The sequence below is a fragment of the Cebus imitator genome, unplaced genomic scaffold (genome assembly GCF_001604975.1).
Source record: "Cebus imitator isolate Cc_AM_T3 unplaced genomic scaffold, Cebus_imitator-1.0 Scaffold61, whole genome shotgun sequence".
Classification (NCBI taxonomy): Eukaryota; Metazoa; Chordata; class Mammalia; order Primates; family Cebidae; genus Cebus; species Cebus imitator.
In genome coordinates, this window is record NW_016107376.1 from 4,356,675 (window position 1) to 4,372,169 (window position 15,495).

A 15,495-nucleotide genomic window follows, 5' to 3' on the forward strand; every position below is an offset into this window, starting at 1 on the left:
AGGCATTGAATGGTTTTTGACATCCTTTTTAAGCTTTCTGCAGTTTTAGAAACCATTTATGTACAGCTGCCTCCTCCTACTATTTCTTTTTATTACTTCAAAGAGACAGGGTCTTGCTATGTTGCCCAGACTGGTCTCAAACTCCTGACCTCAAGTTATCCTCCTACCTTGGCCTCCCTCCCTAAGTGCTGGGATTACAGGCATGAGCCTAAGGCACCTGGCCTTCCTTCTCTATTTTAGAACAGGGTTCCATAGCAGTGGTTCAGATGATAATTATATCTAATAACAATAACTGTGGTTTATCCTCTTTCTTTTTTGTCACACAGTGTTTCTTTTTAATGGTGACATTTGAGCACTGGGTGATACGCATATGATAAATCGGATTTGTCCTGCCCTTACTCGTTAGTAGTGATCATGTTGTTAAACAGTAGCAACTCTTATTTTCGGTGGCTTTAATTGTATTAAGCTAAAGCTACTTTGAAACAGCCTGGCAACTAGAGAATCAAACTGCGTCCCCTTCCCCCTAACAGATATGCACACACATTCAAAGATTCTGAGGAAAGTTAAGCATGGAGGGGTGGGGTGGGGCAGGTGGGATGTACACGCATGCCTGCATCTTGCATGAGGCTGGGGGTGGAGATTTTATATTTGGAAATATTTCCTGTGTATCCCGTAAGACCCTGATGGTCTTTGCACTTGCATTCCTCTTTCTACTGCTGTGCTCCAACCACACTGGTGTCTTTTCACTTTCCCAGACATGCCCAGCCCTCTCCAGCGCTTGCTGTCCTTTCTGCTTGGAGTTGTCCAGCTCTTGAAATGGATGGCTCACTGTCCCCTTCAGGCTGGACTTGAGATCATACCTCAGAGACTTTTTTCTTAACCAGTCCCTCAGTTATTCTTTTCCAGAATATTTAATAAGAATAATTACTCTCTAATGACCCTTTTTGTTTACTTATCTTTTTATATCTTGAGTTTGCTTTTCTATTATCTTCCCTAATGGAATATAGACTCTTTGGAAGCAGGGACATTGCTAGGTATATATTAGGTGCCAGGTACTCAGAAATATGTAATGAATGAATGGATATATTCACCAAAATTGTAAGGGTTTCTAAATGTGAGCTTTGCTTTGCTTTAATTTTTAGGTGGAAGAGTAGAATGTTTTTCTCCTCAAGATCTTAGCGGGAAGTCAGTCGCCACTGTATATTCTTCTGTTTACATATTGCTGTAGTGCTGTAGCAGTTAACTATGGTTTTAAATAAGATTTAAGGATTCTGTTAATGGTGCAGCAAAACACACTGATAGTTGGATAAGTGAAAGGCAAAACTCTGTTCCCTACAACTGCAATTGAGAGAGGGAAGCCAGGCAGGGCCACATGCAGGATTGCATCTGGGGACTGGGGTACAGTAAGCTGGAGCCATAGGAGCAGCTATGTACAGCAAGTAGGATGGGGTCAGCTGGGTTGCCTGGGATCCCCTATAGATGGGCTAGTTTGAATAATTCTGAGGGGCTCTTTGGTTATCCCTAGCAGTCTGACACCTGACTCCAGGGTGATTAGGGTGATCCCTGGAGTGTGGAATACCTATAATGGTAGTGGTTGGAGTATAAACTTAATTAGCTATGTTTTTAAAGGAAACTGGCTTCTAGCCAGGGCCTCAAAAGTGAGTCAAGACAGCATTTTTTGAAAAACAGTATTACACGACAGTGTTCATCTCTATATAACTTTTCAAATTCCATATATATTTTACATTTACTTTTTGCCAGATGCTTGGAAGAATGGCATTAAGGAAGTCATTGTGCTTGTGGTAATTTTGTAAATCTGAACATTTCCTCATGCTTTATAAGTGTAGCAGATTTCTCTTTAAAGGTGAAGTTAACATTTTTGCAATACCATTTTGACCATACATGCATTATTAATACAGTTGAGGTGATGAAATGATCTCTCTGTCCCTCCTGCACTCTCCCTCTCAACACACACTTAAAAACCCAACAAAGAATAAGGTGGCTATGGCTGCTTTTGATTCTACTTTAAAAAAAAAAAATAAAAAGATTTATAACTCACATACCATAAACTTCACTATATTAAAACATACAATTCAGGGCTTCTTAACGTATTCACGAAGCTATGCAACTGTTACCCCAATCTAATTCCAGAATGTTTTCCTTACCCACAAAAGGAGCTCTAAACCCATTAGCAGTCATATCCCCCTCCGCCCAGCCCTGGAAACAACTACTCTCCTTTCTGTCTTTGCGGGTTTACCTCTCTTTTGGACATTTGTACTAGCGGAATCATACAATATGTAGCGTTTTGTTTCTGGTTCCTTTCACTTAGCATAGTGTTTTCAGTATTCATCCATGTGTTTACATGTATTAGCCTTTCACTCCTTTTTATGACCAAATAATATTCTTGTGTGTGTTACACCAGTTTTATCTATTCATCAGTTAGGTACTTTCCACTTTAGCTATTATGACTAATGCTGCTCTAAACGTTGATGTACAAATTTTTTGTGAACATGTTTTTATTTCTCTTTGGTATATACCCAGGATTGAAACTACTGGTCATATAGTAATTCTATTTTTAACTTTCTGAGGATGCGTCAAACTGTTTTCAAAGTGATTACACTTATTTATGCATTCAAGATATTTTTACTATTATAAAACACTCCGTGAGTTTAGCATTCATTTACTCGTTGATCTTATCCTCTTTTTTATACTTCTTCCTTAATTGAAATATACGCTTTTTCTAAAAGAAAGGTTAATACCTAAGCTGTTCACTACATGAAGCACCATGATGTATGTGATGGAAATCTATCAGAGTAGGAGTTAGAAAACCTAAGTTCTAATTCCAGCTCTGTACTGTTAAGTTGCTTAAGATGAGACTAGATAGAGATCCTGTGTATTTCTCTGGTTTCTTATGTATAAATTGACACACTTGCACTGCTCACCTCTAAAACCTTCATACACTCTGGAACTGTAATCAGCTTTCTCTATTTTTTTTTTTTTTTAAGTATATATTTTATTGCGTTTTAGGTTTTGGGGTACATGTGAAGAACATGCAGGATTGTTGCATAGGTACATACATGGCAATGTGGTTTGCTGCCTTCCTCCCCATCACCTATATCTGGCATTGCTCCCCATGTTATCCCTCTCCAACTCCCCACCCCCTGCTGACCCTACCCTAGTTCCCTCTGCAACAAACCTTAGTGTGTGATGCTCCCCTCCCTGTGTCCATGTGTTCTCATTGTTCAACACCCACCTATGAATGAGAACATGAGGTGTTTCTCTGTTCTTGTGTCAGTTTGCTGAGAATGATGGTTTTCAGGTTCATCCATGTCCCTACAAAGGACACGAACTCATCATTTTTATGGCTGCACAGTATTCCATGGTGTATATGTGCCAAATTATCCCTGTCCAGTCTGTCATCCTTGGGCATCTGGGTTGGTTCCAAGGCTTTGCTATTGTAAACAGTGCTGCAATGAACATTTGTGTGCATGTGTCCTTAAAATAGGTCAATTTATAATCCTTTGGATATATACCCAGTAATGGGATTGCTGGGTCAAATGGATTTTCTATTTCTAGGTCCTTGAGGAATCGCCATACTGTCTTCCACAATGGCTGAACTAATTTACACTGCCACCAATAGTGTTGAATGTTCCTATTTCTCCACATCCTCTCCAGCATCTGTTGTCTCTGGATTTTTTTATGATCGCCATTCTAACTGGCGTGAGATGGTATCTCAATGTAGTTTTGATTTGCATTTCTCTAATGAACCAGTGATGATGAGCATTTTTTCATATGTTTGTTGGCCTCATATTTGTCTTCTTTTGAAAAGTGTCTGTTCATATCCTTCGCCCACTTTTGAATGGGTTTGTTTGTTTTTTTCTTGTAAATCTGTTTTAGTTCTTTGTAGATTCTGGATATTAGCTCTTTGTCAGATGGGTAGTTTCCAAACATTTTTTCCAATTCTGTTGGTTGCTGGTTCGCTCTAACGATTGTTTATTTTGCTATGCAGAAGCTCTTTGGTTTAGTTAGATCCAATTTGTCTATTTTGGCTTTTGTTACCAATGCTTTTGGTGTTTTAATCATGAAATCCTTGCCTATGCGTATGTCCTCCTGAATGGTTTCACCTAGGTTTTCTTCTAGGGTTTTTATGGTGTTAGGTCTTATGTTTAAGTCTTTAATCCATCTGAAGTTAATTTTAGTGTAAGGTGTCAGGAAGGGGTCCAGTTTCTGCTTTCTGCACATGGCTAGCCAGTTTTCCCAACACCATTTATTAAACTGGGAATCCTTTCCCCATTGCTTGTTTTTGTCAGGATTGTCAAAGATCGGATGGCTGTAGATGTGTGGTGTTGCCTCCAAGGCCTCTGTTCTGTTCCATTGATCTATATCTCTGTTTTGGTACCAGTACCATGCTGTTTTGATTACTGTAGCCTTTTAGTAGTATAGTTTGAAGTCAGGTAGCGTGATGCCTCCAGCTTTGTTCTTTTTGCTTACAATTGACTTGACTATGCCAGCTATCTTTTGGTTCCATATGAAGTTTAAGTTGTTTTTTTCCAGTTCTGTGAAGGACATTGGTAGCTTAATGGGGATAGCATTGAATCTGTAAATTACTTCAGGCATTATGGCCATTTTCATGATACTGATTCTTCCTAACCATGAGCATGGAATGTTTCTCCATCTGTTTGTACCTTCTCTTATCTCATTGAGCAGTGGTTTGTAGTTCTCCTTGAAGAGGTCCTTTGCATCCTTTGTTAGTTGCATTCCTAGGTATTTTATTCTCTTTGAAGGAATTGTGAATGGCAGTTCGTTCTTGATTTGGCTCTCTTTTAAGTCTGTTACTGGTGTATCGGAATGCTTGTGATTTTTGCCATTGATTTTGTATCCTGAGACTTTGCTGAAGTTGCTTATCAGTTTCAGAAGATTTTGGTCTAACGATGGGGTCTTCTAGATTGTTCCTTTTCTTTTATTCTTTTCTGCTGTTCCCAAACCATGCTTCCTACATCACTGGCTCAGCATCACCACATTAGGACATCTAACTCATCCTTCCCATCGTAGGACAAAGATACTAGTTTCTCTGTCCATGAATACAAAAGAATACCTATTTTCCACTTCCTTCCTAGTGATAAGAATAAATTCCACAGGGACAGGGTGGTGGTTAAAGCAGGGGCAGCTGGCTGATTAGGAAAGAATTTTTGGCCCTGACTGCCGCAAACAGCCACTTGGAATTCCCCAGTTACAGGCAGTCTGTAAGAAAAAGGAAAATGCAGCAAATTGTATTGGTAAGATTTGTCATTTTTAAGTTAAAGTTTCTGTGTTCATATGAAAGTGGAATTGAATGCTGTGCACATGTTGGGTTTCATAAATCTATTTGTTGAATATTAAGCTTTTTTTTTTTTTCCCCTAAATTACACAAAATGATGTTCTCAAGTTTTTGGTATTGTAGTGTTCACAGACTATATAACCTTGAGCTCAGGCTACAAGTATGGCTTTTTTTACATTTTAAAGAAACTGTTCACATTGCGAAACTTTGAATTTACCTTCTGTCATGAAGAGTCAACAGGACACTTACATACTTAAATGGTTTAGATTTTAATTTTTCTTTAGAGATTTTTATATTGTCCTAGATTGTTTGGGAACAAAAATGTTCTTTCGCTTTGATTATTCATAAGTCCACTCATTTGTTAATGTATAATTATTTTTTATAAAGTTACCAAGTTTATAGTTTAAAGGTTTGAGGTTTCATTCTGAAATTCCAAGAAGTAGTCATTTTATCTAGAAACTTTAACAAAACCTGAGAATGACTATTAGGGCTAAATAGTTATTTCTAGCTGTGTTAAATCTATATTATTGTTGTTTTAATGTCAAGGTACAATAGAAGCTCAGAACTGGCAGTCTACTAACACTCATTTTTACATTCAGCATTTGGTCTCTATGGGTAAGGTGCTCTGGCACAGTACATTATTCCAGTTAAATACAAATTGGACACTTTAGTTATGCTTCAAATATTCATGGGCAAATATGTAAGAGGCAGTATAAATTTTTAATTTGTTTATTTGTTTTATTTTGCTACATTTGTTCTAGGTTGGTTCTTACTTGAAATCTCCAAAATTCCCTATTTGGATTGTTGGCAGTGAAACTCACCTCACCGTATTTTTTGCCAAGGTATGCTTATAGCAGGATTTTTTTTTAAGTTATGACATCAGGCAAACAAGTATTATAAGTTCATGTTTGGTTTGGATCTTTGTGCAAACTTCAGTCTATTCCCATAACAAATAAAGTGTTCAAAAATCTCAAAAACTAATACTGGAGAACATACTGTTTTACTGCTCTAAATCTGGAAACTTTTAAACAAAATCTAGCATGATTTATTTATAATTTCTTTTTCTCTCTTTAGAGCTTTAGCATTTGGTTTTTTTCAGAAATCACTTGTGTTATGGAGAAAACAATTGAATTTTAGATTCAATTGAAGTTTTAGATTGCCTTTTTTGTAAGTAAAAGATTTATTTAACTTAGATGATACATGATATAAAATGTTTTTGTAATTAAAACTTCTCCTTTGAAAAAATTTTTAGAACTATTAATAGCTTAATGGTATTACAGTCAAGTGCTCTTTTAAGATGGACTGTTTGCCACGATTTTAATATATACCTCACTACAATATTGAAATAGCTGAAATATATATGAATATATTCTTTTCAGATTTTTTTTTTTCTTTTGAGGTGGAGTCTCATTCTTTCACCCAGGCTAGAGCGCAATGGCACGATCTCAGCTCAGTGCAACCTATGCCCCCCAGGTTCAAGTGATTCTCCCACTTCAGCCTCCCAAGTAGCTGGTACTATTGGCAAGTGCTACCACACCTATCTAATTTTTGTATTTTTAGTAGAGACAATTTCGCCTTGTTGGCCAGGCTGGTCTCAAACTCCTGACCTCAAGTGATCTGCCAGCCTCAGTTTCCCCAAGTGTTGAGATTACAGGCGTGAGCCACCATGCCCTGTCATATCTAAATATTTCTGTTTCAAAATTCTCACCACAAAGCTGTTTCTAAATCTCAACTAGAATCTGTATATGATGTTTTTCCACAATTGAGTGGTTAAGAGCTTTGGCCTCAGACAACTTTGGTTGTAATCCCAGCTTTGCCACTTCCTCATGTCTCTCAGCACCCTTTCCTGTGTCATTAAATTAGGGATCCATAATAGTACCTAGCTTTTAGAATTGTTGTCAGGCTTAAATACAAAGTATTTAACAGTGCCTAATACAATTTAAATGGTTAGTAAATCTTAGCTGTGGTTATCATCATCATCATCGTCGTTTTTATTATTCAAGAAACAAGTATTAAACATCTCTGGTATCATAGGCAACCTGATAGGTTGCTGAATGTTTGTAGGAAGATACAGAATCGTATTTTTGAGGTTTCTTCATTCTGATGTGCTTTTCTGATTACTCCTTGAGCTTTTTGAGCATGCATTTGTCAATGTACGTTTATTATTTGTTTCTGTAGAAAGTACAGATTGTATAAATTATACCATAGTCTGAATTGGCAATGCTAAGTTTTATGAATGTAATTACGTATTACTGTATTTGTTTTTATTGGGTTGACAAAAGTCTAGATGGGCTTATAGAGCAAGATACATAATTACCTTTTCTTAAGCACAGAAAGCTATATAATACAATTCTGAAAGTACAGAGTTACTGATACATTGGGTTTAGTCTGAAAGCTTTTGCTATTTATTTCCTTCCTGAGGTAGAGAGAGGAAGTTAAAAGCACAGTGTGAACTACAAAAACTGACAATTACTAATTCCCGAGTGAGGATTTCATCGTTGTATAAATTTCCATAAAAGAATTCCTTCTGACTTACACACAAAAATGTATTTTCAAACTAATTTTTAATCCTGTTTATCTTCAACCTTATTCTTTAAGAAAAACTACATGAAGCTAAAAGTGTTAAATATAAAAGATGATAATAGTTTACATCTTAAATTTTATAATTGATATTTAAGAAATGTTGTCAGAACAGTAGAATAAATTTCACAAAAGGTTAAAGCAAGGAACAATGTCAAATGAGCTGTGAACTTGAGGACATTATCTGAAAAAGTGAGTGACGTTGAGTGAGCTCCTAAGAATGAAATATGCCCTTCTTTTCATGACATACACTCTTCCTACCTGTCCTGATATTTTTATGGTTCCCGTAGCAGTTGCCCATTGTGCTGTTGCATTTATCACCCAGCACGCAGTTTCTGATTCCCATACAGTTTTCTGTGTGTCCCATGGCAGGCAGTGAGCCTTTTCTAGGGCAGGGGCTGTCTCTCATTCACCTTTTCATTCATAGATCCCAGTCATGTACAATAACATGTTCAATTAGAGACTTGGAGTTAAGAGAGAAACACAAAAACTCCTGCCATGTGGGTGTAGAACTCTTGAATTTGATACTTATTGTTACAGTTTTGAGACTTACCTATGTAGTCTCAGGATTTGGTATATAGTCTGGCACACTGCGGGTGGGAGGAGTTGTTAGCTGAATGAATAAAACTTTTGTACACATTTCCCACACTTGGGTTCCAGTGATGTTAATACCCCCTAAGAACATTTTACATGACTCATTGTGTAGTATCTGTAGATACTTTCTTAGAATAGTCAAATTTGGATTGTTGGAAATGTAACCTTTAAAAGGAGTTGCCAGTGAAGGATTGTTTTTCCCCCTTGAAATAAAAGTAAAGCAAAGCTGGTAGAGCACCTAAACGGTAAATGAGAACAATAATACTTGATCACATTTATTGAGTCTTGTTTTAGATTTGTTCAATATAAACTAGTGTTCATATAGTCTTTACCACATTTAAAAATACTGCAGATTTTGCTCTTCTTAAAATTATAATAACCATTACTCAGCCATTCCTTCTGTGGTATTTCTACATTTTGAGCAAGCAGTTTTGGCTGTGGGTTTTTCTTTCTTTTTTTTTTTTTTTTTTTAGTTTTGGTGAGTTTGCTTTGTTAGACATTCAGTGGACTGAAACAAACAACATTGTTTTAGTATTTCCCCAGCAGTTCATTGTAATTTTCTTTATAAATATTTATGTCTTTTTCTATAAAACTGTTTGTGTATTTCATGTGCTGACTTCTTTGTTCTGGTTACAGTTAAGTAAAAAAGTCTATTTTAAGTTTATAGTTTTCAAGGCAGTCTGTAATTTGGCTTTGTGAAATGCCTGTGAAGAACAATGGAATTCTTCATGTGCCTTATACAGTGACGGTAGTAATAGTTGCAAGTGTCTTTATTCATTCATATACTCATTTATCAGCTTTTCACTGAACATATACTATGTGCCTGGCATTACGCCAGGTGTTGTGCATACAGTGGTGAGCAAAAATAGATAAGTACGGGCCCTTTTTTTTTTTTTCCCATAAGGCTTACCTAGCTGAATGGTCCTATTCTTAATGGAGGTGGACATTCTCCTTGAATTACTCCATTAATGATGTTCAAATAATCACACTCAAATTTACAAGTGTGATGAGTGCTGACAAAGCACAGGTCCATAATGCTGTAAGAACTTATTGTACTTTTGAAAAATTGATGCCTAAAATGAGAACCTGAGGTATCAGATTAAACCAGACAAAGAGGGGGAAAGAGGATTTTCTACATCACAAATGAAGCAAATTCATGCCTGAAGAAAGAAGGACATACAGACAGATGAACTGTGATGAGGACAAACTGAAAGACGAGATCCGGAGGGAACACTGAGAATTAGGGAGACAAGATGTAAGCTGAGGCTGGAAGGATAGCAGGCCATGTTACTCTTTGGTACTAAGAGTAATGACAACTGGACTTGTTAAAAATGGGTAGTGGAAGTCGTTTTGGGGGAGGTGGGAAGGAAATGAACAGGATTCAATTCACATTTTGAAAAGATAGCTCTGGCTAATTGTGGAGAATGGGTATATTGAAGGATAGCTCAGAGAATGGGTTAAAAAAAAGTCTTCTCTAGTTTTATTTCAGGTTAGCAAAGAGTGTAATTTGGTTGAGGGTGGTGAGGCAGAGAGGAATAAAGTGCATGGATTTCAGAGGCTTACTCCTGAGGTAGAATAACAGGACTAGGTGATGGATTGGATTTGGCAGAGAAGGGGTAGAAATGTCTAATAAGATAGGTGTGGCTAATGATTAGATCTTAGAGCCTTAGAAAATGTGCACTGAACAGCTTTGCCGTTGTTGAATGTAGCTACTCATGATTAAAGCAATTTATTCACTATATGCACATCGCATTATAAGTAGGATTGGGGAAGTGAGAGGTACCCCTCAGACCGACATGTAGACAGCTATGCTGTAGCTTCTCTGACATCACTTTCTTCTTGTATTTCCCTCCAAAGAGCAGTGATGGGAGACAATCTATTACGCAGACTGATGCACCACATAAATACTGTTTTATTTGTTTTTGCTTTTGTTTTCAATTTAAATTTAGCACTAGTAAGAGCTGTCAGAATCGTTTGGCCCACATCTATTCTTTATGCCAAAGAAACCGGTCCATAGAGGAATGGAAAACTTTTCTAATGTTGCATGGTTAGGAAGATAGAAATGTGATAGCGAAGACAGAGTAAAATGCCAGAAGCTGTATGGAATTTAATCTTCTATGTGGGGTAAAAAGATATTTGTTAAGAAAATTAATAAAGGAAAAGATGTTGCCAGTAATATTTAATGCACAAATAATTGTGAAGGATCATTATACTAGTTCCCAGAAATTACGGAACATTCAAATTTATAGCACAAGATTTTGCTTTATTGAAATGAAGATTTGGCCAGGCACGATGGCTCATGCCTGTAATCCTAGCACTTCGTGAAGCTGAGGCGGGTGAATCACCTGAGGTCTGGAATTCAAGACCAGCCTGGCCAACATGGTGAAACCCTGTCTGTACTAAGAATACAAAAATTAGCTGGGCATGGTGGCAGGTGCCTGTAACCCCAGCTGCTCAGGAGGCTGAAGCAGGAGAATCACTTGAACCCAGGGGACGGAGTTTTCGGTGAGCCAAGATTGTGCCACTTCACTCCAGCCTAGGCAAAAGAGCGAGAGTTCGTCTCATTAATAATAGTAATAATGAAGAATTAAGCGTTGCTGCACGTGTACATGGAAAACCAAATTAAGCATCTTTTTAGAAAGGTTTATTCTTAAATTTTAGGTTTAAATACTAGTTCTATATGTTCTATATACATGTAATTAAATTTTTGTGGGAATGAAAGCTTTATTGTATTAGGTCCTAGTAATAAGTAGGAAGTATACATATGTTATTTTTTTTTTTTCCTGAAACATTAATGGCTTTGGGCAAAGAGTTTGAGTAAAGTTAACTACATTACAAGTAAGATGAAGCACAAATTGTCATTTTCCTAAATAGTAGTAGCCTTGATTTCTCTTCATTTTTCATGATTTAAAAGTATTTAAAATCAGATTGAAATATATATATATGTATTTAAAATCAGATTGAAATATATATATACATATATATATTTCATATATATTTCATATATTTATATATATAAATATATATATACATATATTTCAATCTGATTTTAAATACATATATATATATATCACTATATATATACATATATATATATATGTATATATATATCTCACTACTTTAAATACGTAGCAGTTTTGGAATAATATCTGTTTGTGTTGTGTTACTGAATATCACCTCTAAAGTTTTCTCAAATATTAATCCACACATAGTCTCATGACTAGAACTGAAAATATTGTGATGTCAAGTGGTTGATGGCTTTGGCTCCTTTTTCCAAATTTTATAAGTAAATTTTTCCAAAAATATATTTTGGTATATTTATATACAGGATGAACTAAGGTCTCATCTCTTAGATATAATGAAAGTAGTGTAGTATATTGGCTAAGTTTTAAAATCATAGCATTTTTCTTTCTCAGAAAAATGTCTTTGACATTTCAACTTTGGTTTTATTGTGAATTACGTTTATTTAAATTTGACTTGATTTTCTTAATGAGTTGTTTTTTGTTTTCTTCTCTACCCTTATTCCTAACCTACTTTGCTTTAGAAGCTGAAGCTTGTGGCTTGTTCATTTGCATTATCAAAATAATCGGCTTAGTGTGAAAAACAAATAGTACCCTAGCATTATATTTTTGAGAGCATGTATTATTTTCTTATTGCAGAAGTCATGTATATACACAGATGGTCCTTTGTATCCTTGGGTTCTGTATCTGTAGATTCAACCAACCACAGATCAAAATATTTAGAATAAAAAAAGGATGGTTGGGTCTCCATTGAGCATATATAGACATTTTTTCTTGTCATTGTTTCTTTAACAATACAAGAGGATGTGTGTAGGTTATATGAAATTACTATACCATTAAATAGAAGGAACGTGAGCATCCATGGATTTTAGTATCCTCGGGGGTCTTGGAAGCAATCCCCGTGCACACTGAGGGATGGCATACAAATTTTGGGAATGAACCCAAAAGCACCTTATCTTTGCAGTTTTTGTCCTACCACACAAGGATCCAGTTAAGTTTTCTGCATTACATTTGATTGTTTCCTGTATCATATTTGATTATTTCTTTGTTTCTTTTAATTTAGAACTTGATATTAGTTCATTGATGTCTATTTTTATTGACTTTGTGTTTTATATTTATAGATAATCCACTGATCAATTTGTAATTATTTCTTGTTCACTTTGAAAGGATATTTATCAAACAGCTAAAATTTTTCTTCTAACACAGTGTTCTTGGTATTGTAATACTTTATTATGTATAGCGGGAAACAAGATTTTAAGTAACTGAAACCAGTAGAGTAAGCACAAATTGTCTCATAAATTGTAAGCAATTTTGAATCATTTTACTGAGAATGTTGTTTTTACATATGCCAGATAAATTATTCATGTTTTATTTTTAACTACATGAACCAGAGAAGGAACTACAGGTATAGAAAAAGATTTTTTACTGAAACTCTGGCAATAATGTTAACTACATACATCTGGTTTTAAGCCTTAGATACTTTTCCAGAGTGAGTTCTGTTGGCTAAATATTTCAAGATTTCATACAATTTATTGTACTTTTTAAATAAAGATTCTAGTATTTATCATTATTTAATCTATCACTACTTTAAAAGTTCACTAAAATTTACATTTTTCTTTTCACTGTGTTATGAGAAAGAATGACAGAATACTCCTCTTCTTTGGATAACCTCACACAGTACTGCCTGCAATATCTCAAAGTTGGAATGAGTTTCTCTTTGGAAGTAACCATTCCAAGCTTTTTTACATGATGTGTTTCTCTTAAAATTAATTACCAGATGCCAATAAATTGTTTCGTTTTTAACTGATTTTATAAAAAACAGATATATACATCTATTTAGAAATCTGCAGAAAAGTCAAAGTGGCATTAATCTTGCATCATCAAGCTTTAGGGCTTTCAAGTTGAGTAGTCTTCATCTTAGTGATGTCATGTTTTTTATTTGTACCCTTTCACATAGAGAAAGAAGCGCAAGACAGTGACAAACTTGCAATAAAGATTAAGATACAGTGATTTCTCAATCAGAACCTTTTTTTACTTCCGAAAGAAGTCCTGACCACTGAGTGTCAGGGATCATAAATCAGATAGTTGTCTGGGGGTGGGAAGAACTTGGAACACACTGGGAAGCAGCCAGGAAGATACCATCCATGGGCAGTGGAAGTGGGTGCATTGTGAGTTGGTTAGTGGAATCCCAATTATTAAGACAATATCTTTGGTCAAATTGACTAGGTCAGGAACAAATATTGTAATACCACAGTTTGGGTATCTCAGTATAACATTCCAGTCAAATAACCCCACATAGACAAAGCTTTTCGGCTTCTCTTAAATATGAGCAGACCACCAGACATTTGACGAATGCTTAATTAAAAAACTGGAAATCAGAACAAAGGGGGAAAAGAGACTCAGAAGAAATTGAGACAGTGTAGGGATCAAAGGAAAACTTCCAAAAATCATAGGAGAAGTTATTACCCTCATGAAACTGCCAAAGCTATGAGAAAAGAGTACTTAGAGGACAAAAGAGAAAGTGAAAACCTGAAAGAATTGAAAGAAAAAAACTGGGGAAATTTCTCTCCCAGATTATTGCAACAACCTTCTAACTGATGACCATGATTTTACCCTTGCAGAGCTGTAGTGCCATCTCAGTTAAGCAGCAAAAATGTTCCTCTTAAATGTGAGTCATGTCACGTTGATCTTATGCCCAAAACCCTGCATTGGCCCCCCTTCCGCTAAGAGTAAAAGCCCAAGTCCTTGGAATAGTCCCCATGTCCCTTCCCTCTCTCATCTCATATTTTACTACTATTCCCTCCTGTCTTACTTGGTCACACTTGCCTCCTTTCCTTTGCCTCAAAAACTAGGCCTGCCTGCCTTCAAAAGACTTTAGCACACACAGAAAAGATCCTTCCTTCAGGTTCTTACTCACAACTCACCTCCTCAGTGAGGCCTCCTTGCCACCCTTTCTCACATTTCAGTCCCTTTCCCTGTGCCCTTTTGGCTAACACGTCCTCTCTTGTCTGTTGTCTTTCTCTCAGTATAGATAGATGTAGCTAGTTATTTAAATACAGATTTTGTAATGGATGTGAAATTTATATAACATAAAATTAACCATTTAAAAGTGAACGATTTAGTATGTTCACAGTGTTGTGCAAACACCATTCATATCTAGCTCCATAACATTTTTGGCACCCAAGGCATCAGTATTTCATCCCTCTTTATGGCTGAATGATATTCCATTGTATGCATATGACACAGTTTGTTTATCTGTTCATCAGTTGGAGGACATTTGGGTCATTTCCACCTTTTGGCATTTGTGAACAGAGCTGCTGTGAGTATTTGTGTGCAAGAGCTGAGTATCTGTTTTTAAATCTTTTAGGTATATACCTAAAAGTGGAATGACTGGGTCATACGGTAATTCTGTGTTTAACTTTTTTTGAGGAACTGTCAAACTGTTTTCCACAGCAGCTGAACCGTTTTACATTCATTCTTACCAGTGGTATACACGGGTTCCAGTTTTTCCACATCTTTGCCAATACTTGATTTTTAAAATTATTATAACCATCCTAGTGGGTGTTAAGTGGTAATTGTCATTTTGATTTATATTTCCCTAATGATTAATGAGCATTTTTTTATGTGCTTGTTGTCCACTTGTATATCTTCTTTGGATAATTGCCTGTTTTTTAATTGGGTTGTTTGTCTTTTTGTTATTGAATTATAAGAGTTTTTAATACATTCTGGGTACCAGAGTCATACTAAGTATTTACTTGTTTTCTATATTATCTGTCTCTCTCAGTAATAAGCTCTGTGAGGGCAGGATTTTTTGTGTTTTGTCACCTTTGTCACTGTTTGCCACTTCATAGAGCAGTGCCAGGAATAGTGTAGGTGCTCAGAGGCTTTTGGTTGACCACATACGTTGTTGAACACACTGAAGATCAATCTTAAAAAAACTGTGAGAGAGCCATGTTGTTACTTGACAAGTTGGGGTCAGGAGGT

General features: G+C 36.0%; 1 protein-coding gene across 1 annotated transcript in view; it reads left to right on the forward strand.

The window, feature by feature from the left end:
* Nucleotides 1-15,495, forward strand: part of MINDY3 (MINDY lysine 48 deubiquitinase 3) — an 83,505-nt gene that overhangs the window by 37,655 nt on the left and 30,355 nt on the right. Inside the window, exons 9-10 of the mRNA XM_017529739.2 lie at nt 1,762-1,802; nt 6,079-6,159. Coding sequence (XP_017385228.1) covers nt 1,762-1,802; nt 6,079-6,159 — 122 coding nt within the window. The remainder of the gene's footprint in view (nt 1-1,761; nt 1,803-6,078; nt 6,160-15,495) is intronic.